This window comes from Rhineura floridana, chromosome 4, assembly GCF_030035675.1.
Source record: "Rhineura floridana isolate rRhiFlo1 chromosome 4, rRhiFlo1.hap2, whole genome shotgun sequence".
In the NCBI taxonomy this organism is placed as follows: Eukaryota; Metazoa; Chordata; class Lepidosauria; order Squamata; family Rhineuridae; genus Rhineura; species Rhineura floridana.
This window is the reverse complement of record NC_084483.1, coordinates 207,256,007-207,280,933: the sequence shown is the minus strand read 5'-3', so window position 1 is coordinate 207,280,933 and position 24,927 is coordinate 207,256,007. Positions and strand designations below refer to the sequence as shown.

Below are 24,927 nucleotides of genomic sequence, written 5' to 3'. Positions count from 1 at the left end.
CAGACGAAGCTGCCTGCTGCTTCTCTGCATGGTATCTCTCACACCTCTTGTGGAGACAGTTAGTTCCACTGCCTCTATGTGTTAGGTGAGATTGAATGATAAAGTAGCTGCAGAAACACACAGAAATCACTTACCCTCAGGGAACTCTTTCTGTATGTATGGGCTCACCTCATGTCCAGATGCATGACTCGTGCAGAAACACACAGGGTAGACTCATTGGAGAAGAGATCGTTCTTATTTTTACATGCTCGCTAACCCTTTTCAGGTGTATGAGTAATCCCAGTCATCTTGACGCAAACACCCTGTAAGGTAGTCCCATATTGTTTAGAGGGGCTTGTGCGAACAGGCTCTGCTGCATGTCCCAAAATCAAGATTCTGCCCATCACAAACTGGGGACAAACTGCAGCTTTGCAGAGTGTCAAAGGCTGATATGAAAGAGGCATCATCACCTGCGGTCCAGGTACTCATCCCATTGTCATCTCAGGTGGACGAGGGGATCTGGGGGTTTGTACCCTTTCAGAAACCTGCAGAACCCATTTAAGTCCCAAGCAAAGAGCTGGAAGACAGGGAACAAGTTTCCATGGCAAAGAGAAGGATGGAGGTTCTGTCGTCTCACTTTTAGCTCTCCTAAGATCTGCTGTCTGTCCCCAGTTAGGAACGTGGGAGAAATTGGATCCAGCTCACATTTGAAGGCAAACTTACAGAATCTGCACTTTCCAAAACAGTACGAGAAGCGAAAGACAGGCATCCTTTGAAATTTGCAGTTCTCCAAATTCTGAAATGCAGGCCTCCAGCCAGGTAATGTGTACACAATGCATGTACTGAGGTAAAGTGCGCATTATATTAGTGAAAATAACATACAACAATGCATTACATTGGAGAAAATGGCTTTGCAAAAATGTGCATATAATTGCATACATCAATGTTAATATTAGGATAAATTTGCACTAAAATGCTGACAAATTTTTGTGAGAACTTTTCTTTTAAAAAAATTGCAAACTGGTGTGAAAATGTGGGGCAGTGAACTTAAGAGTGGAAACATGAGAATGTGAAACTGTAATTGCCAGATTCAGCCATTTCCTGTCTCCCCCCCCCCCATTTCCTGTGCTCTGGGGCAGCCAGTCACCCAGGAAGGACCATAACGTCTGGGGTACCCAGGAGCCCATTTCTGAATGGCCTCCCTTTGTTTCTGTGACAGGGTCCAGCCTACAGTGCCTTAACATAGTCTCCCTTTCTTGGTCTGCAAGACAGATAGCAGCCGGCGCTCAGAAAAAGTGTTTGGGATGGAGGGGAGAGGAGAGAGCGAAATTGGGGCAGAAGACAATGGCCTCATTGATGTCAGAGTATTGAGGGAAGGGCTACATGGGGGGGACACCGCCTGCAATTCAAATGCATTCTTATTTGATTCCTAGAGTGCAACTAGCTGTTGAAAACAAATTATTATTATGATTTTTATTTACGACTAAAGGTCATAAAATGTTAAAGAATAATCATGCGCCTCTCATCTCAACATCCAAGCTTAATAAGATGGTCTGTGAATCATTAACCAAGGCTACGAACACACCATACATTGAAAGCACGTTTGGAGCCCAAAGAATCCTGGGAACTGTAGTTTGTTAAGGGTGCCAGGAACTGTAACTTTGTGAGGAGTAAACTACGATTCCCAGGATTCTTTGGAGGAAGTCATGATGTTTAAATGTGGTTTAAATGTGTGGTGTGTACACAGTCCAAATATTTACAAATTTGGTATCAGGAGCATAATCCACTGGGAAGTTCTTCTGTGCAAAACCGCTTGACGTGAATTCAAGCTACACAAAAGTATGACAGTTCACAACTTCATGTGGCAGGCCTGTGTTGTGCCTATTTTACAGATGTGAACTGAGACTCAATTCCCTGAGATCACCCAGGGAGTACACTGCCAAGCCAAGGTTTGAAATATCTTCTGTAAACTGAGCCACATCAGCCTGATCTTATGTCCTTATGCTAATCTCTCACATGATGACTGATAACAGCCATTTCACAAACTGAAAGACTACCGTGACCACATGACTCATGTAACGTAAGTCTTGGCATTCTTCTTGGGGGGTGAGGCTGCCAATGGCTATTAGCCACAATGGCCATGTTCTGCTTCCACTGTCTGAAGCAGTTACCAGTTGCTGGGAACTGCAAATGGGGAGAGGTGCTGTTGCACTCGGGTCCTGCTTAGAGGCCCCGCATTGGGGCATCTGGTTGGCCACTGTGAGTGGTGCAGGATGCAGGACTAGATAGGCCACTGGCCTGATCTAGCTGTAGGGCTCTTCTTCTGGTGTAGAGGGAGCTACTGTTGGCATGGATGTGGTAACACCTGGCCTTGGCTCCCTTGCCTTTATTCATATAAATGGACGGCTAAAAGGAATTACAAGTGTGGAGAGTATGGTTGTGCTCATGTCTTCCCACTTGGCTACTGTGAGAACAGGGTGTTAAGAACATAAGAACATAAGAAGAGCCTGCTGGATCAGGCCAGTGGCCCATCTAGTCCAGCATCCTGTTCTCACAGTGGCCAACCAGGTGCCTGGGGGAAGCCCGCAAGCAGGACCCGAGTGCAAGAACACTCTTGGACTAGATGGGCTCCCTTTGGCCTGACGGCTGCTGTTACATTCTTATACCTTTCCTAATCATGGGTAGAAATATGTTCCCCAAACGTTTATTACTCTCAGTGGCCATCCTATGGCCTGGTAGAGAGAACCCTCTGGAATCCTTCACCCCAAATACTTTAACATTTGTGGCAGATTCAGGCCTAATTCTCCTCATGCTAGTTATCAATGTGCAGGGAGCTGGCCACTTGATTTTGCACGGAGGAGCAGTCAGCCATGTGGCCACCCACCTGCAGCCTGAAGAGGTAGCCCACCTCAATGAGAAGTAGGCCTTGAACACAGGACTGTTGTCCTGAGATCACATAAGTGAATAAAGTTCCAAAGGCTTCTCTCTTTCTCTCACACGCAAATCCATTCATTCCTAAACCTAGGGCAAGGAGACTGTTTCAACAGCAGGCTATTGCTTTGATTCACGGGCAGCTGTATGTTCTGTCATCTGAAGGTGTCCAGACAGGGATGGACAGATCTGTCCATTTTGGTTTTCTCAGTTTCTCATTTTTCTCATCTTAAACTCATTTCTCCACATTTCTGCAACAATTTGCAAAAAACAAAATAAAAATCCCCATGTATATTCTTCAGCATTTTAGAGTGAATTTCTTGTTTGTTGTTATATGCCTTCAAGTTGATTACAACTTATGGTGACCCTATGAATTAGGGTTTTCATGGTAAGAGGTATTCAGAGGTGGTTGACCATTGCCTTCCTCTAAGCCTACGGCACCTGGGATTCCCAGGCAGTCTCCCATCCAAGTACTAACCAGGCCTGACCCTGCTTAGCTTCCAAGAGCAGACGAGATCCAGCGTGTTCAGGGTAGTATGCTCATAGGTGAATTTCTTGTAATAAGCACATTTTTTCTATGCAGTTTTGACTAATGTACACATTTTTGCAAGCAATTTCTCCTAATGTACTGCATTTTGGTATCTTACTTTCACTAATATATATATATTTTAAAAGTTGTTTTTAAAGATTTTTTGTTTTAATATGTTTTTCAGGATGTTTTGTTGTAATATATTTTAAGGTCTGTTTTCATGGTGTTTTAGAGTGTTTTTAGTGTGTTTGTTCGCTGCCCATGTCTTCTACTGGGAGGAAGGGCGGGAATCGGATATAGGTTGAATAAATATATAATATATTCATTTTTATGCACTTTTCCCCCTACTACACGCACTTTTGTAAACCCTGGTTGAAGAGCTGCATTGCAAAATTCAGATCGGTGCAAATTTTGAAGGATGGCTATGTTTCAGCTCTCATATTATTTTAGAAAGTGCAGATTTGATAGATTCAGCTCCACATGCAAACCGAATCGAATTACTCCTCCATTCCTATGTCCCAAACAGCCTGTGTCTTGTTTTCCTGCGGCATCTCACTCTTCCCTCTCAGGGAAGAACCACACCTCAGTGGCAGAGCATCTTTTCTGCATGCAGAAGGTGTGAAGGTCAACCACTAGCATTTCTGGTGGGGCAAGGAAGGAAGACCCCTGTCTGAAGCCACTTCCAGGCAGTGAAAACGGAGTTACAAGGACAGATGGCTTGACTTGGCCCAAGGCAGCCTCCAAGGTTTCAGGGGCATTCCTGTGTTCTCTGTCCCTCTCAGTCACTCCCCCTCAGAGTCACTGCAGGGCCGACACCTGATTGCAACATGGAATTTCCTTGCCCGTTCAAAACGTTTAAAAAACAAAGAAGAAGAAAAAATGTATGATTGCTGCATTGCAGTTGTTTTAATACACTCCACAGAAAATATTTCTTAAAAACGGTTGCAACATTTACTTTAAAGACTTTCAAGACATAGCAGAGTCTGCAAGAGGGCACATTTCTCAATGCAGATATGTCCCATGGTGGGGGAAGAGACTCTGGATTTGCCATCAGGGGGGCGCTGTTTCCACCTGCTTTCCCTCCCCCTCCAGCCCTGGGACCCTCACAATGGAGCTGCTTCCAGAAGAACTCTGAGGGACCATCTGGCTTTTTTGCATTTAGGTATAAAATACTGGGGGGGGGCGGAGAAGAGTGGTTGCAAGGGAGGTAGTAATGTCATCCTTGGGGCTACATTTGGATGTGATGTGACTGGATATTGTTCCTTGACCAATATTGTTATTGGTGAGCTTTGGAAATGGAAATGGACTGCCTTCAAGTCAATTCCTACTTATGGCGACCCTACGAATAGGATTTTCATGGTAAGCGGTATTCAGAGGGGGGTAACCATTCCCTTTCTCTGAGGCTGAGAGGCAGTGACTGGCCCAAGGTCACCCAGGGAGCTTCATGGCTGTGTGGGGATTCGAACCCTGGTCTCCCAAGTCGTAGTCCAGCACCTGAACCACTACACCACACTGGCTCTCTCAGGTTGAAGAGCAGCAGACGGTCCAGCAGCTCCTGAAATGCTTTTTGTGCCTCAAAAGGTTTCCCACTCTGGTCCTCCCTCATGGCTACCCTGGTTCATGCCTCTGCTGGGACTCCAACACTTGGCATCTCACCTCCCTGCAGAAAGAGAGAAAGAAGAAAAGCCCGAGGTTTTATGTCATGCCTGCTGCTTGTCATCCATTGCCGGCCTTCCCTTGCATTGTGGGAAGTGTCCAGCATTGCTCAGGGATGCTAAGAAACAACAACAACAAATCAGTGCAGTTTTGAAATCAGTCGCTAAAAAACAGTTCGTCTCAGGAACTACGATGCAGATTTTGGCTACGACAACTTATATTTGGTTAACATCAGCCCCATTTTGAAAGGCTCAGTCCGCCATCTTGATTCAAAATGGTATCCAAATGTACCCCAACATAAAAACCTGCTCCTTAATCTCAGGAACCATTGTGCAAAATTTGGTTACAATGTCTAAAGACGTGTCCAAATGCATAGACAAACAGAGAAATAAATTTCCAAAAATACATAGTAGATGAAGCTTTCCTACCCAGAGTCAGATTCTTGGTTCATTTAATCCACCGCTGTGTTCTCTTATTGGTGGCACCTTTCCAGGGCGCTGGAGAAAGCAGACCTACCACCAGGTCTATCGCCTTAAATCATTCTCGGTGGAGATGCCAGGGACTGAACCTTCCTGCATGCCCAGCAAGTGGTCTGCCACTGAGCTGTGGGTCCTCCCTTTCCCCTTTCCCCAAGCCACAGGGTATTATGTAAGGGGCCCCCATAAAAACAACAACACATGGCTTGCTACGGTAGGAGTGTGAAGAGCTACGAAAAACGCTAGAGAAGCGGCTGTTAAGTTGTCTTCCAGGGAACTTGGCATTCTCCACTGGGAAGATCAGGAGTGGCGGACAACTCTGCCTGAAAAGCAGCCGCATCTACACACACCACAATCAGTCTTCTCTGTAGCACTATGTGGTTTGGTCTGGTCTCAGTCTTCACTACCACAGGAGGTCAAAAGACCTGGCCAGTCCTCTGCTTAGACCAAGTGTGTGCCCTGGAAGACACGCAGGGGGCAAAGGACTCCACCATGGCATGCACAGGGCTCATGGAGGCAGAAAGGTTCCCCCTCCCTCTACTGTCTTGCTGGTTTCTGCACTTAACAACTTGTATTTAAGATTTAAATTGTTTTGTTGATGCTGGTTTTAAAGCTGGATTTCATGTACGTTTTATTTTAATTCCATTGTTGCCTTTAAAATTACAATATTTTAAAGCAGATAAAACACATAATAATTGATATCATATATATTTGGTTTATTTTTATGATTGCACTGGTATATAGTACATTCATTCTGTAAAAATTCGTACATTGTGGTTCCTGTCTATCCAGCTATCTGTCCATCCATTAATTTTATAAAGAAAAGCAGGGCATTTTCTAAACAATGATCAAATAAATAAAAATACTGCTTACAGATCACGGCATCTCTCTACGCAGCTGTGAGCTCTACCCTGCACTGATAGAAATCTGGACAATGTTACCTTAGTTAATCACTTAATTCCAAGGTGAAAGGTGGGCGAGTCAAGACCTCCTTCGTTTCACCAGAAGCTGTCAAGCCTTTTATCAGCTCACTTCAGCCTCTGAGTCACATGCTGAATATCCATCAAAACAGAGGTTGAAATGAGCTCAGGGGTATTATCCCAAGACAAGCAGCATGCTTATTTATTTTATTATATTTATGTAATTTATATACCATTTCATATTTCAAATATAAGTTAAATACATTTTTTTTAAAAAAAACTCTTATTTTAGAGCAGAACAGAAAGTACTTAGATAAGATGTCCTCTTAAATACGGTACAATATTGACACAACTAACATATGGGGAACATAATAACTATTGGAAAAATGGAAATGGACTGCATTCAAGTCGATCCCGACTTATGGTGACCCTATGAATAGGGATTTCATGGTAAGTGGTATTCAGAGGGGGTTTACCATTGCCTCCCTCTGAGGCTAGTCCTCCCCAGCTGGCTAGGGCCTGCTCAGCTTGCCACAGCTGCACAAGCCAGCCCCTTTCTTGTCCACAACTGCCAGCTGGGGGGCAACTGGGCTCCTTGGCACTATGCCGCTTGCCCACAGCTGCACAGGTGGCAGGGCGCTTAACCCCTGGGCCACTCCCTGTGGGGTGATCTTTAGCTGGCCCTTGACGCCCAGGAGACAAGAGCAGGGATTTGAACTTGCAGACTCTAGACTCCCAGCCAGGCTGTCCTCCCCACTGTACTATACAAGCAGTATATAAATTTGGTTAATTAATTAAATAGGCCTCCCCAGATATGGGGGCTGGTGACTACAATTTTTGGCTTAGATGGCAACGCCAGTTAAAATTTGTATGAAAAATGGAAATGGACTGCCTTCAAGTCGATCCCAACTTATGGCGACCCTGTGTATAGGGTTTTCACGGTAAACAGTATTCAGAGGGGGTTTACCATTGCCTCTCTCTGAGGCTAGTCCTCCCCAGCTGGCAAGGGCCTGCTCAGCTTGCCACAGCTGCACAAGCCAGCCCCTTTCTCATCTGTAACTGCCAACTGGGGGGCAACTGGGCTCCTTGGGACTATGCAACTTGCCCATGGCTGCACAGGTGGCAGGGCACATAACCCCTTCGCCACTCGCTGTGGGGTGATCTTTAGCTGGCCCTCGACACCCAGGAGACACGAGCGGGGATTTGAACTCACAGACTGAGAGTGTTGTAGAAGCTAAGAGCAATGCCGTCAGGAGTCTAGACCAAGAGGCTAGACTCCCAAGGCGGAATGGTCAAAGCTGAGACACCAGACTAAGATGCATCCAAACTCAGAGGAAGGCAATGGTAAACCACCTCTGAATACCTCTTACCATGAAAACCCTATGAACAGAGTATCCAAAATGCAACACGAGATAGTGCTGATAGATGAGACACCCAGGTCAGAAGACACTCACTGAGCTACTGGAGAAGAACAAAGGACAAGTACGAGTAGCGCTGTGACTAATGACGCAGCTGGGTCAAAGCCAAAAGGAAGCCAAGAGGCTGATGCGCATAGATGTGAAAGGAGAATCCGGAGTTGTACAACACACACAATAGGAACATGGAATGTGAGAAGCGTGAACCAGGGAAAGTTAGAAATTGTCAAGCAAGAAATGGAACGCATCAACATTCTGAGGTTATCTTACTTTGAACACATCATGAGAAGACATGATTAACTGGAAAAGACAATAATGCTGGGGAAAACAGAAGGGAGTAGAAAAAGGGGAAGACCAAACAAGAGACGGATTGATTCCATAAAGGAAGCCACAGACCTGAACTTACAAGATCTGAACAGGGTGGTTCATGACAGATGCTCTTGGAGGTCACTGATTCACAGGGTCGCCATAAGTCGTGATTGACTTGAAGGCACATAACAACAACAAAACAACAATATTATTTGCAATGGCCAATTCACACGTGCGTACCCTTGGGCATCGTGGGGCCTGCTCCCACAAGGCAGCCTACCTGCATCTCGGCGTCAAGGTTCAGGCTCTCATAGATAATCTCAAAGTGCTTCTCTGGGAGGGGCGGAGGCTCTTCCTCTTCCTGCTCCGTGGGCTTGCTGTGGTTCGCAGGCTGCGACGCCTTCGGCCTCTTGCACACTCGAGCATACATGGCGCTTAGCCTCTTCTCCATGTCACAGGCGGGCTGGACCGGAGCCTCTCCCTCGGGTGTAGCTTCCCACAACTGGCCCTGTGACACCCTGCCCTGCAGGGCTGTAGCCAGCTGCCCTGGCCCACTGCTAGGCATGACATTAGCCCCTGCAGTCCTTGCATCCTTCCGACCTGATTCAGCAGAGCCTGCCAAGTGATCCCCTGCTGCAACACAGCTTGAGCTGCTCTCGGCTGGCAAACCAGAGCTCTCCTTCCCTTGTGACCAGTCCCTGGTACGCAACTCCCTTTCTTCATCACGGATGCTTTCATAAACTTGGCTCTCTGTGCTCTGGCTCAGTGGCTCCAGTCTAGATACATGGGCCTCCTTCGGTGTCAGAGGGAGCTTCCGGAACTGCAGCGAGTTCGGAGATGTTTTGTTTGGACATGATGATGCTTGTGAGGGTCCCAAGACTCCCAGATGGTCCGTATCAAATTTTCTGGTCTTGTCCAGCCTTTGAAGGTTTTGGCTAACTGGGTGCATGCCTTTTGGAGAGTTTGCATTTCCGTGCTGAAGGTGTGCAGCCAAACCATTTGTTTCCCTCTTAGCATGATGTCCAGGCAAGGAGGTACCTGTGGATAAAGACATTTTAATTGTACTTTAAATGCTCTTTTTTGGGGGGGGGGAGATTTAGGAAATGTACCCAATATTTATAAATGCATTTCATACGTAAATACCCCTTGAAACAAAAAAGCTCACTGCAAGAAGAAAGCTAACACAACAAGCAGGAAGCTGAAGTAGAACTTTTAGGCGAAATGTGCATATCGGGCCAGAGTGATATTGCCAGCTCAGGATGGGAAATCCAGAACTTGGCTGCTGTCTGATTGGAAGAGCAGACTGAGCAAGAATTTGAGAAAGTGTCACGTGCAGCTGCAAGAGAAGAACAGAATGAGATCATGCTTCATCTTCACAGCATGTCACTTATATAATGAGCTGCCAACCAGAGTTTTGTGTGTGTGTCTGTGTGTGCGTGCGTGCGTCCGCCCGCAATTCTGACTTATTCCAGGTATGCAAATATCAAAGGATGCATTGAGGGAGGGGTGATTATTATTTGTTATTGTTTATTATTATTAGAGGCTGTGTGGATCCAGAACTGGCCTCCACAGTCACTGACAGGCCCACTGTTAAAGACCTTATCTTGGAAGACAATCTTACTCGGCCTCGAGTGATCACCAATGAATGAATGAATATTATTATTATTATTATTTCCTGCCCTGCCTCTCACAGGAACCAGAGCAACTAACAATAAATATAAAAATACAGTCAGTATAAAACAATAAAAACATCATCAACAATAAAATACAAAGCAGCAAGCTTGGAATATTAAACGATTCCAACTATAGCAGCTTCCAAATTGTGGAATATAGGAACCAAGGAAGCCGCCTTCTACTGAGTCAGAGCATTGGCTCATCTAGCTCAGTATTGCCTACACTGACTGGCAGTGGCTCTCCAGGATTTCAGGCAGGGACTCTTTCCCTGCCCTACCCAGAGATGCCATTGGGGATTGAACTTGGGACTTTCTCCATGCAAAGTGGATGCTCTGACCCTGAGCGATGGCCCTTCCCCATATTTCCTTCCCATAGTTTTGTTGTTGCTATGTGCCTTCAAGTCGATTACAACTTATGGCGACCCTATGAATCAGCGACCTCCAAGAGCATCTGTCGTGAACCACCCTGTTCAGATCTTGTAAGTTCAGGTCTGTGGCTTCCTTTATGGAATCAACCCATCTCTTGTTTGGCCTTCCTCTTTTTCTACTCCCCCCTGTTTTTCCCAGCATTATTTATTGCCTTTTCTAGTGAATCATGTCCTCACTATGTGTCCAAAGTTTGATAACCTCTGTTTCATGATTTTAGCTTCTAGTGATAGTTCTGGTTTAATTTGTTCTAACACCCAATTATTTGTCTTTTTCGCAGTCCATGGTATGCACAAAGCTCTCCTCCAACACCACATTTCAAATGCCTTGATTTTTCTCTTATCAGCTTTTTCACTATCCAACTTTCACATCCATACATAGAGATCGAGAATACCATGGTCTGAATGATCCTGACTTTAGTGTTCAGTGATACATCTTTGCATTTGAGGACCTTTTCTTGTTCTCTCATAGCTGCCCTCCCCAGTCCTAGCCTTCTTCTGATTTCTTGACTATTGTCTCCATTTTGGTTAATGACTGTGCCAAGGTATTGATACTCCTTGACAAGTTCAAGATCCTCATTGTCATCTTTAAAGTTACATAAATCTTCTGTTGTCATTACTTTAGTCTTTTTGATGTTCAGGTGTAGAGATAAGCCAAGTATCCTCTTATATAGTCTCCGTCCTTTGCTGAAGGTCCACCTCTGGCCTTTTGATACGGTAAGATTTGTGTGGTTTCTGTGGCCCCTCCGCTATTGTTTGACACACATTGTTTGATTGGACTTTGATGTTACATGATTATATAGCTGTACCTCAATGATTCCCAAACTTTTTTCCTAATGGACCTCTTGAAAATTGCTGAGGGTCTTAGCAGACCACTGAATGGCTTTTCTGTCTGTTGTGATGCGCTGTGCTAGATGCTATTTGCTTTTTAATTGTATTTTAATTGCTTCTTTTCTTTCTTATATATTGTATTTTATTGTATTACAATTTGCATTCCAAAGAATTGAAACTGAAATACAATAAAATATGATATAATCATGTAAGAAATTAAAGAAGCAATAACAATGCAATTAAAATTATAAATATTTCATGTGGGCATAGTGGTGACCACCTGAAGGAAGTTCATGGACCAGCGGTGGTCCACAGATCACAGTCTGGGAACCTCCGTTGTAACGCGAAACCCCTCCTGTGACCTGATGGTGAAGGGCAGGTAAGAAATCTCTTTAATGAATAATAAACTCCACTCTAGCTCTGTACCAAAGGCCTGAATAAATAAATATATTTTAAGTTGTCATTTAAGTGACAATTGTGGGGGAGGTGTTCCTGACAGTCAGTTCTGAACTTGGTTACTAATGTCTGAAATGTTTGCACAAATGTTTGAAATGCAGGAATCATAAACTAGAGCTCAGATTTATACACCCCTGAGCCCCAAAATAAGCTTTGGAATGCCCCATGCCATACATCTCCATGACCAGGGGATAGTCCCCTTTGAGATCAATAATAATTTTCTTCAATCAAAACTCTCACGTTTGCGCAATACTCATGAATGCGTGACAGAAAAGAGCATCGAGGCTTTATAAGCAGCAATGTGCTCAACCACAACAGCGCTGTGGGGACCATCACCTAGGCAGGATGAGGGACGGACGTAAGGTGTGGCACTGGGGGTGGAGGGGAAGGTGGGTGGACAGAGGATCAAGCAGCTATACTTGCAAAGCTTCTATAGCCGTTTCCCACCATCATCTCCAAGAGCACATAAGCCTTTGATCCTGCTGTTACAATTCAGGTTTTCTGCAAAGCAAACTCTGGCCCCACAATGTGGCAAGCAGCCTCAAGAGGGGCGTTGCCCCCATTTATTTCACACTCCACAAGGAACGCCTGAGAGTGGGAGGGGCAGAATCCACCCTTTTATTTCCTCTCCCCCCCCCCCGTTTTTTGTACCTAGGCTATTCTTCCTATCACAGCAAGATCAATGTTCATTTGGCGGAGTGCCAGGGCTGGTAATAAGTCTGTTCCTTTTGCTAAGTATTAAGCTAAGAAGCAGGTTCCAACACTGTTTGCAAAAGCTGTCAATTGGAGTGTCTGGCAAAGATACTTGCCTAACAGGTTCTCTCTCCAAAAGAGAAAATAACTAAGAGCACCTATGTCTAGTGGGTTGGCTGTGAACCAGAGAGACTTTAGAGGCTGTGACTATAGTTCCCTCCCCACCCACCCCATGGAGCTAACACTAGTTTGGGGAGAGGGGGGGCGTTGATCAAGGAGACACCACGGGGGGGAGGTTAACCCCCTCACCTCCTCCTCATGGCTCCAATTCAGAAAGGCTCGCAGCTGCCTTGAACCACAGAACCGGCCCCACATGTCATACGTGGAGTTCACTTTAAAATGACTGCAGCAGAGTCTTAGGATAGAGACACCCTCCCTGTTCTGCCAGTTCCAATGCACCTCTGCCTTTCTTTTCTGACAACGGGGGCACACATTACTAGTCAAACCCCTGCAAAACCTGATGGAAGCAGCTTGAGTGCGGTTTTTTAAAAAAAATTCAGCTTCAAAGAGATTTTGCAACTGATCGGCAGATCAACCCATTCCCCCTCCAGGTGTGACTAATGGAAACACTTTGCTGTAGGCCACTAGTGGGTTCACAGCCTTAGTTATTCTGGTTTTATTTAGGAACCTAGGAAGTGCCTTATACCAAAGCAGACCGTTGGTCCATCTAGCCCTATATCGTCTACACTGACTGGCAGTTCCTCTCCAAGGTTTCAGATGGGGAGTCTTTTCCCAGCCCTACCTAGAGATGCTGGGATTGAACCTGGGACTTTCCGCATGCAAAGCAGATGCTCTCCCACTGAGCTAAAGAGCATGCTTGATCCAAGGCCACCCTAAGGACTAGGAGGGGGTGACAGCCCTTGGCTCCCTTGAAAGAAGGCGCAGCGGAAAAGAGCGATGCCAAACCATAAAACCCAAAGTCACCAAGGTCTGGGCAGCAAAAGAGCACTGCCCTCCTAAAGGTGTAAAGCACAAACCACCGGCTCTTGCTGAAATTGCACAGAACAAAGAGAAGCTATTTGCGATTGTATTCATGAATTTCACTAGCGCTCTGCTCTGGGAGTACCACCTCACATGTCCCATTGCAACCAAATCCCTCTCAGTTTAGCAGGCCAAATCTCTGGTCAGTGTCTTCCAAAAAACTGACAACCTAGCTTGGGCTTCAGGACAAACTATAATGGTTACACATCAACAGTTTACAGTTAAACTATTGCCTGGCCTGGATCTTTCTCGGTTCTGTCTCTCCTGTGCAAACTGCACCAGCCTGTATGCCACACCACCATGCCAGCTGTGTTGCCAGGAATTCTGATTTCTAATCCTGGTTCATTCTTTTCCTAGCTCTGGGTGGCAATAGGCAGACCATTCTTTCTCAGCCTCACTTCCCCATCTATAAAATGGGAATATTAGAATCATAGAGTTGGAAGGGGCCTATAAGGCCATCGAGTCCAAGCCATATTAATAGAGATATATATGATATTGAATGTGGAGTGCTAAACATGGAATAATTACAAGAGGATCATTCACCAACACTTCATCCCATCCACCTTATATATATATATATAAACATAATTGTGATTAACCAAACATTCTGCAAAGGAAGCCCCTCTGAGCATTCCATCCTCAAAGCTCTATAACTGCCACCTTGGCAACAGCATTTGTATGTCGGCAGCTGATGAAGGCGGAAGCTGAAACGTTTTGTTAATATAATAAAAACCTCTGTTTGGTTAATCACAATTACGTGTATATATATATATATATATATATATATATTAGGTGATTAACGGAATCCTTATAGGGATCCAGAGCTAGCTTGAGTGAAGTTCTGTTTGTTGCTTTCTAAACTGTCTTATATATATATATATATATTCCAAGAAGAATATAACAGCAGCAACAGCTACACCTGCTTCTTCTGATGTAATCAGAGTAGCTGAGATTGGCCACACACCTTCAAAGACTGCTAGCAGCAATAGCCTTTCCTGTATTTGGACCAACATATGCTAATTTCCTTCTTGCCCCCAAGATGGTAAAACCCACTATGGGAGGAGGGGCAGGGGCATCCCAGCATCTGAATGCATTTCACATCCTGTCCCTTCAGTAAAAAGGAGCCTGTAACACAACAACCAAACCATTACCATCCTGAGAATCACAGCTTTCATTTTAAAGAGGAAGTTTCTAGCCCTCAAGTTTCTAGTATTCTGAAAACAAGCAGTGTGATAGAACCTCAGAAGTCACCACTTCTGCGTCTACTGAGACATTGCCTAAGCCCCATTGGAAGGAACGGGACCTATGCAAGTCCTATGGGCTCAAATGGTTTGGCTCTAGTCTTGTGAGGTGTTATGTGCATATATATATACACACACCAAGAGAAGGGGATGGGAATCTCCTGCTATCTAGCAGGAGGAAGATTTGCTAGTGCTGATTTGATACTAGCCATAATTATTATTATTATTAAAAGAGGAACTAAAAATAGGCGCCTGCCTCTTATGTTAAAAACGTAAACAGGATGGAGATGTCCAAGAAAGGAGGAAGGAAGGAAGGCACAAGGACTCTGGGGCTTCCTTACACAGAAGGGGATTTTTCTGCTTTGTGCTGACATCTCTTAATACTAACAGATGGGCTCCTACTGGGTTCCTTCTGGGAGGAAGGGCGGGATATAAATCTAATAAATAAATAAAATATATTAATTTTATTAATAATAAAAAATAAATAATACTAGGGATGGAGGACAATTCAGTTCTTATTTAATGACGAGTTTATCAAATTTCACTTTCTGAAACAACATGAGAGCCAAACCTCAGCCATCCTTTGAAAGCCGGCTAAATCTGAACTTTGCAATGCAATTCTTCAACCAAAATTTACAAAAATGCATCGCGTAGGGGAAAGTGTGCATACAATGAAACATATTCATGAAAATAGCGCACAAAAATGCATTGTATTAGGAGAAATTGGTTGCAAAAATATGTTCATTAGTTAGAACTCCACACAAAAACGTGTTTATTAGGAGAAATTGCACTAAAATGCTGAAGAATTTTCATGAGGATTTTTTTTTAAAAGCAAATGTAGAGAACTAAATTTCAGACAGGAAAAATGAGAAACTGAGAGAAACTGACAGATCCTTCCATCCCTACTCTCTACAAACGTGTTTTTCTGGACACGCTCCCTACCTCCCCCCAATTTCAACATTCACAGTTAAACAAAATTTTAAGTGTCACGGCAAGATGTTTGAACATCCCGCCAACAATTCCCTAGAGAAGCCCTATTTGAAAGAATGTCTCTTCCGTCCTCACCCCGTAAGAATTCAATGTTTCATTTAGAATTTAAAAACATAGATCTGATTAAAGTTTGACATAACAGTGACTACCAGCTTCAGTGTTGCCCTGGGAGAGAAAGGCTGTTGTCATTGGGCCAAGGGACCAAAACTGACTGGGAGGCTGCCTCCCCCCTCTCCCTGGAAAGATGTCAAGGCAAGGGGGAGAGCAACCTGGCCCCATCCAATGGCCAAAGACGAAACACCAGTTGCTGGAAACTGCAGGAGGGAAGAGCGCTGTTGCTTTCATGCCCTGCTTGTGGGCTTCCCATTGGGGCATCTGTTTGGCTACTGCGAGATCAGGATGCTGGACTAGATGGGCCACTGGCCTGATCCAGCAGAACTTTGCTTATGTTCTTATGTTCTTGACCAGTTGGCCCAAGGTCACCCAGTGAGCTTCATGGCTATGTGGGGATTCGAACCCTGGTCTCCCAGGTCCAACACCTTAACCACTACACCACCCTGGCTCTCATAAAAAAATAAAATTCTAAATGAATAAATAATAAACGCCATTGCTGCCCTGGGCTCCTTTTGGGAAGAAGGGCGGAATAAAAATTTAGTTAATAAATAAATCTCCTCTCCCCCCCCCCCAAAAAAAAACGATAGAAGCAGAGAAGCGAGGACTAAGGCTGAAAGACCAGAGGGAAGGTGTAGGTGCACAGAATTGCACTGAGAGTACCCAAATAGACAGATCCTTCCATCCCTAGTTAACACCAGCAATCCCTGCTTGCTTATTCTGCTACACACACACCCTTTGTATCACACGACACATCAAGACAACCTGTTTATTGAGCATTTATTCTGGTTTGTTTGCAGGGAGGTTAGATGACGGTGCATCAAAGCAAGTGTTATCCCACATTTCCCTGGTCACTTGCCTCATTGCAGAAAGTCCAATCTTTTATGGAAGCGGGTTTGTTGTGCAAGAGCTCCCTATCAGCTATAACCGTGCAGCCTGAATTTGCTGGTATGTGATTGAATCCTACCCAAAAGTAGCAACAGTGACGAAGTGCCCACAGCTGGGCAAACCAGAAGAAAAACTGCTGCTTCAAACCAGCTGCTGTTGCTGCAAAGTGCATGCCACAGATGAGTTTGTAATGCCATGCGCACATGCTGGCACATATGTGAACACACAGCTTGCGATTCAACACTGCACAAATTCAAAATGTAGTGAAGCTGGGCGTATGGACATGTGAAGCTGCCTCACAATGAGGTAATTTTTCCAGGTAACTTTCCATGGTCTACATTGAGTGGCAGAGGCTCTCCATTCTATCAGGCAGACATCCTCCCAGCCCTAGCTGTGAATATCCAGGATTGGATCTGGATGCAAAGCTGTGCTCCTTCCCAAATAGGAATATAAAAAATTGCCTTATACTGAGTCAGACCACTGATCCATCTAGCTCTGTATTTTCCACACTGACTGGCAAGAGCTCTCCAGGGCTTCAGAGGAGTAACCCCACCTGGAGATGGCAAGGATGGAAAATGGAAATGGGCTGCCTTCAAGTCTATCCCGACTTATGGCGACCCTACAAATAGGGTTTTCATGGTAAGCGGTATTCAGAGGTGGTTTTACCATTGCCTCCCTCTGAGGCTGAGAGGCAATGACTGGCCCAAGGGCACCCAGTGAGCTTCATGGCTGTGTGGGGATTCGAACCCTGCTCTCCCAGGTCGTAGTCCAGCACTTTAACCACTACACCACACTGGCAAGGATGGAACCCAGGACTTTTTGGCTGCAAAACATATGCTCTTCTCCCAAGTTTGAACCTGAAATTGAGAATACCATTCTTTTCAAATTCTGAAATCCAGTTTTTTTTCCCTAGGATAGGTTCCCACCCTTCAATTATATTTCAAAGTTGTGCTGATAGTCAATAGAGGTGGACTGGCACCTGTCGGGGATGCTTTAATTTGGATTTCTGCAGTGAGCTGGACTCGATGGCTTTATAGGCCCCTTCCAACTCTACTATTCTATGATACTATGACTTGCCAAACTTGATTCTTTCACATGCAATTTTACCAAAGCCTTTAAATCCTCACATTGGATTAAATCTACAACTGGGATTTAAGAACAAAAACATCTTATGCAGTCTTGCCCCCAGCCAGTATGGCCCTCTCCAGATGTTTTGGACTACAACTCCCATCAGTCTCAGGCAGCATAGCTGCCAGGAGATATTTATGCAGAGGCTGGATGCCCACCTGTCAGGGGTGCTACAGCAGTGAGCTTCCTGCATCCACAGAGGATTACACTAGCTGACCTTTGGGGTTGTTTCCAAGTCAATGAGTCTACACTCTGTTCACTAATAGGCAAAAAACCTAGTGGTTTAAGAAGGTACCTATAGGCAACAGATATTTCTACCAAACTTTAAAAAGCAGAGAAATTGGGCAGCTATAGTGAATGCACCAGGGGAGCAGGAGACCCGCCCTCCTCTCTGAGATATTGGACTGCCCTACAAATTTGTCAAAAAGCAAACAATTTCCTCTATTATAATGCATTTTGGGGTGTTATTTTCACTAATATATGCATTTTTGTGTCCACTTTACCCCAACATATGCATTTGTGCACACGTTACTTGCCTGGAAGAACTGCATTGCAAATTTCAGAGAAGTGCAAATTTCAAAGGATGACTGTGTTTTGGGTCTCTTGTTCTGGAAAGTGCAGATTAGGAAGGTTCACCTTTAAATGTGAACTGAACCAAATTTGTTTCCCCTGCCCTACCTCCAGCACAACTTTTCTTGCAAACAGGGATTGTGGCTCTCTTCCCCAGGATTAAAAAGTGCTCAGTGAGCACCATTCTCAAATGTTTGTTCTTGATCTCCAGCCAGGGTGGGGAAGTCGTGTCAACGCACAGCCTGCTTGCCTGCAACTCAGTGCGGTCTCAACTCTCCAAATGGCCTGGCTGGCTTCTCAGCAGAGCTGTTCACGAGGAAACCACAATGACTCATCAGGCATGGCTCTTTGGATGTCCAAATCCCACCCCCCCACACACACACACCTCACGTCTGCATCCCACAGAGGAGCACACCACAACTCCAGGCTGAGGAGTCACAAAGTCTCCCCTTCTTACTCTCTGCAGACCTCGCCTGCATGCCCAGGGAGTTGGGGACTCAACCGTGGTACAAAGGGTTTTCTCGCACCGCTGGAGACACTGTTGGCCATGAGCCCACAGTTTTTAGCCTTGCGCACAGCCAACAGCAGTTTGGTGTTGAATTACTGCTGGAAGATCTAGTGTCCCTGGGGGGAACAGCAGGAGCAAAGAATGAAATGTGGCCAGTGCTGGAGTGCAGCGTTAACTGTTGCTATCCGAGGAGCTGCACTGGGCTCATGCAGCAGCACACTAAAGGGATGGGGAGAGGGGGCCGTGTAGCTCAAAGGACAGGGGGGAGGAATTCAATCCAGTTCCCATTCCAAGGCAAACTTACATAATTCACACTTTTCAAAACATGTAAACTGAAGCAGCCATCCTTTGAAATTCATGCTTATCTGAATTTTGCCATGTGGTTCTCCAGTCAAGAAACATGGACAAAGATGCACATGCTAGAGGGAAGTGTGCATATAAAGGCATGCATTAGTGAAAACACCATACAAAAAGGCGCACATTAGGGAAAACCAAATACAAAAATGTGCATATTAAGATATATGCACACTAAATTGCTGAATATTTTCATGAGGTTTTTTTTTAAAGAAAGAAATGGAGATAAACTGAAATTGACATATTTGCCCATCCCGACAGCAGACGTTTGGCACGCAGAATGTCCCAGGTAGTCCCCAGCATCTCTAGGTAAAGGGGAGGGCCTGGCTCACAAAGGGAAAGACTCCGGCCTGAAACCTTGCAGAGCTACAGCTGGTCAGTGTTGGAAACAAAGAGCTAAATGGACCAATGGCGAATCTAAAGCAGTTTACTATGAAAGACTCCAATCGAGCACTTTTTTCCCCCAAATAGAGACTCGTCCTTTCCTCAGTGCAAAAAGGCTGGGCAGCCTGGCCTAAAATCAGGGCTATGGGTTTGTGATCCCCACCTCAGGGCCACTGCACAGGCAAAGGGAAGGCCAGTTGTTTTCCGGGCCCAATTCAAGGTGTTGATATTAACCTTTAAATCCCTATACGGTCTCGGCCCAGTTTATCTAAAGGAGCGCCTACAACGCCACCAATCATGCCGCCTAACAAGATCGGCCACACAAGGCCTTCTCTCAGTCCCGCCAACCAAAGCAGCTAGATTGGCGGGTACTAGAGAGAGGGCCTTTTCAGTGGCGGCCCCCACCCTCTGGAACTCCCTCCCACAAGATCTTCGGCACATCTCTTCCCTGAATATGTTCCGCAAGGCCTTAAAGACCTGGCTCTTTCAACAGGCTTTTGGGATTTCTGGGGAGGCTTAATATTTTTTGTTTACATGCCTCCTATTATGTATTGTTTGTTTTATAATTTATACTATTACACTGTATTTTTGTATTGTATTTTGCTATATTTATTGTATGTACGTCGCCTAGAGTGGCCACTGGCCAGATAGGCGACACATAAATTAAATTTATTATTATTATTATTACAAGGAGAAGAGAACAGCACAGGGGTCACAGCACTGCGAAGGCATGCCCTGCTGCCGGTGAGTTCAGATCTGCTGGGGAGGCCCCTTTTAGCTGTACCATCACCTAGTGAAGTCTGGATGACGGGAACTCAGAGGAGAGCCTTCTTAGCGGTGGCGCCCTGCTTGTGGAACATTCTTCCCTTGGAGGCTAGGCTGGCACCAACACTGAGGAGCTATCAGCACCTGGCAAAAACATTGTTTAAACTTTTCCCCCAAGATGTCTGAAGTTCAGTTTGTTGTCAGATAGTCACTGTGGGCAATGTCGGTTTGTTCTAACTGAATCCTGGCGTAGCTGGAAGCGTTGGTTTGATTTTATGCAATGTGTTGTGGCAAAGGGCAGAAGCAGATGTTCCTTTTGTCTTCCTTCTGGGCGTCTTTGAGTAGAGAACAGGATCCATTGCTCTTTGCCTCTCAACAACCTGGCAAGACCTCCAGCACCTTACTCTCCAGCCTTTGCCAACCTGGTGTCCTCCAGATGTTTTGGACTACAGCTGGCTAGGGCTGATAGGCGTTGTGGTCCAAAACATCCGCAGGGCACCAGGTTGGCAAAGGCTGTCGATCTCACACAAGGTGTTTTTTTCAGTCTCAGAAGTGAAGGCAGGAAACTCCGCCTTGCCACCCTCCACCTGCAAAGAGGTCCATCCATAGTCGCTTTGCACCCTGAGTATTAAAGTGGCTGCGGAGGAGAAACAGTGTGTCCTCTTTGCTCTCTGTGGAGCTCAGGAATAAAGATCAAAACGATCTTGGAGCTCCTCAGAGGTAGGGGCCAGGAGACACAAAAGGAAAGCTCCTCCTCGGCCCTACAGGGGAACTCCTTCCGCCCCAACCCATAGCCCACCTTTCTCCAACCTGGTGCCTCCAGGTGGATTGGATTACAATTCCCATCTGTTGTGCTGGCTGGGGCCAGTGGGCTCCACATTGAGGGAAGGCTGCCATAGTCTCTTCTCTGGCATCAGCATAGCCAGAATCCCACAGATGTCCCCTAAAAGCTACCATCTCCATCTGGCGGATAATCCACGTTAAACAGATTCCAGGTGCCTTATGCACTCAGCAGAGAGTGCAATTTCAGGACCCTCAGAGAGAGGGAACCCCACCACAGCACTCACATTAAGGCCATCAGCCCAGTGGGGAGCACTCCACTAGGGTAAGTATCGCCGCAGAGCCATGCAAGCCAAATCAAAGAGAACATGACAGGGGCGGATCAAAGGCTTCGCTGTAAAGGCAGGCCCACCCCAGAACTTCACAGGAGTCTTCGTTACACAACATTCCAAGTGGCTGCATCACACGACACGGCTATACCTTGCCCTGGATTTGCTCCCTCTCCCAGAGGCGGCCTTAAACTATGGAGGGAGAATGTGGCAGTTGTATTGAACACATTCAGGTTGCCATTAAAACAGATGTGGGAACCTTAGGCCCTCCAGATGTTGCTGTAACTACAACTCCCATCAGCCCCAGCAAGCATGGCCAGTGGCCAATGGTCAGGGGGACAGGAGTTGTATTTCAGCAACTTCTGGAGGGACAAAGGAAACTGAGGAGGGGAGGGTGCTCTTGCGCTCAGGTCTTGATGCACCTGGCTGGCCGCTGTGAGAACAGGATGCTGGAGTAGATGGGGCACTGGCCTGATCCATTTGGGCTCTTATTCTGTTCTTATGTTCCCCACACCTGCCTGGTCCCAGGCTATGGTCCAAAGGCACATGAGGCCAGCCCCCTGCTGCAGCTAAGCAGGGTCAGGTCTGGTCAGTGCCTGGATGGGAGACCGCCTGGGAACCATATGTAAGCCGCCTTGGGTTGCTATCCTGAAAAGAAAGGCAGGGTATAAATGTAATAAATAAATAAAAGGTCAATTATTTAGTTTAGGCTACAGTATCATATATGCTTGTTTGGTATTAAGACCCATTGAAATCAGTAGGGCTTGCTTCCGTATAATGCTTAGGACCAGGATGTTAAGATGCTTCTGCATGGCAATTTATTGTGGACTTACTTGTTTGTTTATTTTATTTTATTTTATTAGATTTATATCCCGTCCTTCCTCCCAGTAGGAGTCCAGACTCGATGCTGCTCAGGCCTGCAGGTTTTGCACACCATACACACAATCTTGTCCTCATCAAAATGCCATCCCATACTATTTTTCCAGTTAGTCTGGATTTACTGTTTCTGCATCTGATCAACTCTCTCTCTCTCTCTCTCTCTCTCTCTCTCTCTCTCTCTTTCTCTATAGTTGAAACTATGGGTTGCATTCAGCTAAGTCCTATTCAGAGTAGGCCTACTGAAAGTAATGAGCCTAAGTGAGGCATGCCTATTAACGTCAATGGATCTACTACACTGAGTGGGGCTAGCCCCCTGAATACCACTCTATCAGTCTAGATTAAATGGGAAAATAATATGGGATGGCATTTTGATGAGGATGACTCTGTGTGGATGCTACAAAAAAGATACAGACATGGAACCAGCACCAAGTCTGTGGTAAAATGCTGTACAGAACAGATCTTGGAGGGTTTTTTAAAAAATCCATGGGAAGGGACACCATTTAGATTTTCTGCTTCACGTCTCTATTATCTCTTCAGTGCCTATTGGAGATCTCTTCCAACAAGCCTTCTAAGTGGTGATTTTGATCCCAGTGGGCATTCAGTGGCGGCTGGTAGCTCCGATGTCAGTGGGACGGTGGAATCCACTCCGGCTTTTAGTCCGAACTTTCAAGGAGCTGTCCAAGGTGCTTCAGCACTGCCCCACTGACATAGAGCCACCAGCCGACACTGACTGGATTTGAACTTTTAGATATATTTGCAAAGGTTTTATATATGCTTTCTTGCAGGTGTTTTTAATGCCCTTATTCTTTAATGTGAAATTGCTTCTTGGTGCTTCATAGGAAGCAACTCCTAAATGAAATGTGTCGGGATTTCAAACCGGGTCCTTGGAGCTTCCAGGGTGGGAAATGCAGGGAGACAAAGCATTTCCTCAGCTCCGACTGCTTGGAAAAGTTCACCGGACAGCCTCCGCTGCCTCCTCCGGCAATCACCAGCTTTCCAAGCCGGCTTCAGCCTGCCCTCCACAGCTGCCAGAACCCTGTCTTATCTCTCATCACCTTCCAGGAACTGAATGCACACGCCTCCCCTCCCTTCTCAGCTCTCTTCTTCAATCACAACAACACCAATCTTGCAAGAGGCTTCTGAACGACTCCCCAGGCGAATAACGAGAGGACGCCCTCAATGCCAGCTGCCTTTCTGGCACACCTCTGCAGCAGATGCCCTCCCGCAAGGATCGGCAGGTACCCCTGCCGCTGGCCAAGGTCAGGAAACTACTTTCATGGGCGCCAGCTTGGGAGAGCACCAGGCAGTGATGTGTGGCAGTGAAAAACTCCCTGCTATATGCTAACAGAAGACTGAACAGCAACATGTGGGAGAACGACAGTCCTGGGCTGCCCTGCTAAGGGACAGTGGTGCCCTCAGGCTGCCAGCGATAGAGTCAGACACACCCAGCTCTGCACCTCGTTTGGGGCAGGGCCACAGCTCAGTGGCTGAGCATCTGCCTTGTGTGCAGAAGGTCAGGTCCAACTCCCAATGCCATCTCCAGGTTGCATCCTACTAAGTTCACATCCACAGCAGACATTTAAAGCACATATAACACACTTTTAAAGGACATGGCTTCCCCCAACGAGCGTTGGGAACTTTAATTTACCCCTCACAGAGCTACAGTTCCCAGCACCCTTAAACTACAGTTCCCAGGATTATTTGGGGAAACTATAATCAGAAGGAGGCTAGGACTGGGGAGGGCAGCTGTGACAGAACTAGAAAAGGTCCTCAAATGCAAAGATGTATCACTGAACACCAAAGTCAGGATCATTCAGACCATGGTATTCCCAATCTCTATGTATGGATGTGAAAGTTGGACAGTTTAAAAAGCGGATAAGAGAAAAATCAATTCATTTGAAATATGGTGTTGGAGGAGAGCTTTGCGCATACCATGGACCGTGAAAAAGACAAATAAATGGGTGTCAGAACGAATTAAACCAGAACTGTCACTAGAAGTTAAAATGATGAAGCTGAGGTTATCATACTTTGGACACATAATGGGAAGACATGATTCACTTGAAAAGATAATAATGCTGGGAAAAACAGAAGGGAGTAGAAAAAGAGGAAGGCCAAACAAGAGATGGATTGATTCCATAAAGGAAGCCACAGACCTGAACTTACAAGCTCTGAACAGGGTGGTTCATGACAGATGCTACTGGAGGTCACTGATTCATAAGGTCTCCATAAGTTGTGATCGACTTGAAGGCACATAACAACAACACTATGCTTTATATGTATGGAGTGGATGTGACCTCAGAGTAAACCCACTGAAACTAATCGAGCTAAGTTAGTCATGGCCATTAACTTCAATGGGTCTAATCTGAGTAGGACCAACATTAGATACAACCCAAAGCCTCCCTGATGTGATCTATGCGTGAATGGCCCTCTGCTCATTGAGAGCATTGCTTCTCTCATTGAGATGTACGGCAAGAAATGCTGCTGCACTCTGGGTGCTCCCCAGAGGGCTGTTTATCCATACAAAACATGGCTGCTATCCCAAACATTCTAGTGCAATGATCCCGTCACCAGTGGTGACTGGTGGCTCTGTGTTAGTGGGGCAGTGGAATCCACTCAGGGTTTTAGTCCAAACCTCAGCACCTTGGACAGCCCCCTGGAAGTTTGGA

The 24,927-nt window shown here is 45.7% G+C and overlaps 1 protein-coding gene and 1 pseudogene across 1 annotated transcript in view; both read right to left on the bottom strand.

Annotated features, from left to right (window-relative positions):
- Positions 1-3,339: 3,339 nt before the first annotated feature.
- Positions 3,340-3,458, bottom strand: LOC133384644 (5S ribosomal RNA; annotated as a pseudogene).
- Positions 3,459-3,824: 366 nt separating this feature from the next.
- The window catches only part of LOC133384565 (uncharacterized), a 55,840-nt gene continuing 34,737 nt past the window's right edge, over positions 3,825-24,927 (bottom strand). Inside the window, exons 5-6 of the mRNA XM_061626503.1 lie at positions 8,496-9,253; positions 3,825-5,099 (exon numbers count right to left, since the gene is read on the bottom strand). Coding sequence (XP_061482487.1) covers positions 5,058-5,099; positions 8,496-9,253 — 800 coding nt within the window. The 3' untranslated portion in view covers positions 3,825-5,057. The remainder of the gene's footprint in view (positions 5,100-8,495; positions 9,254-24,927) is intronic.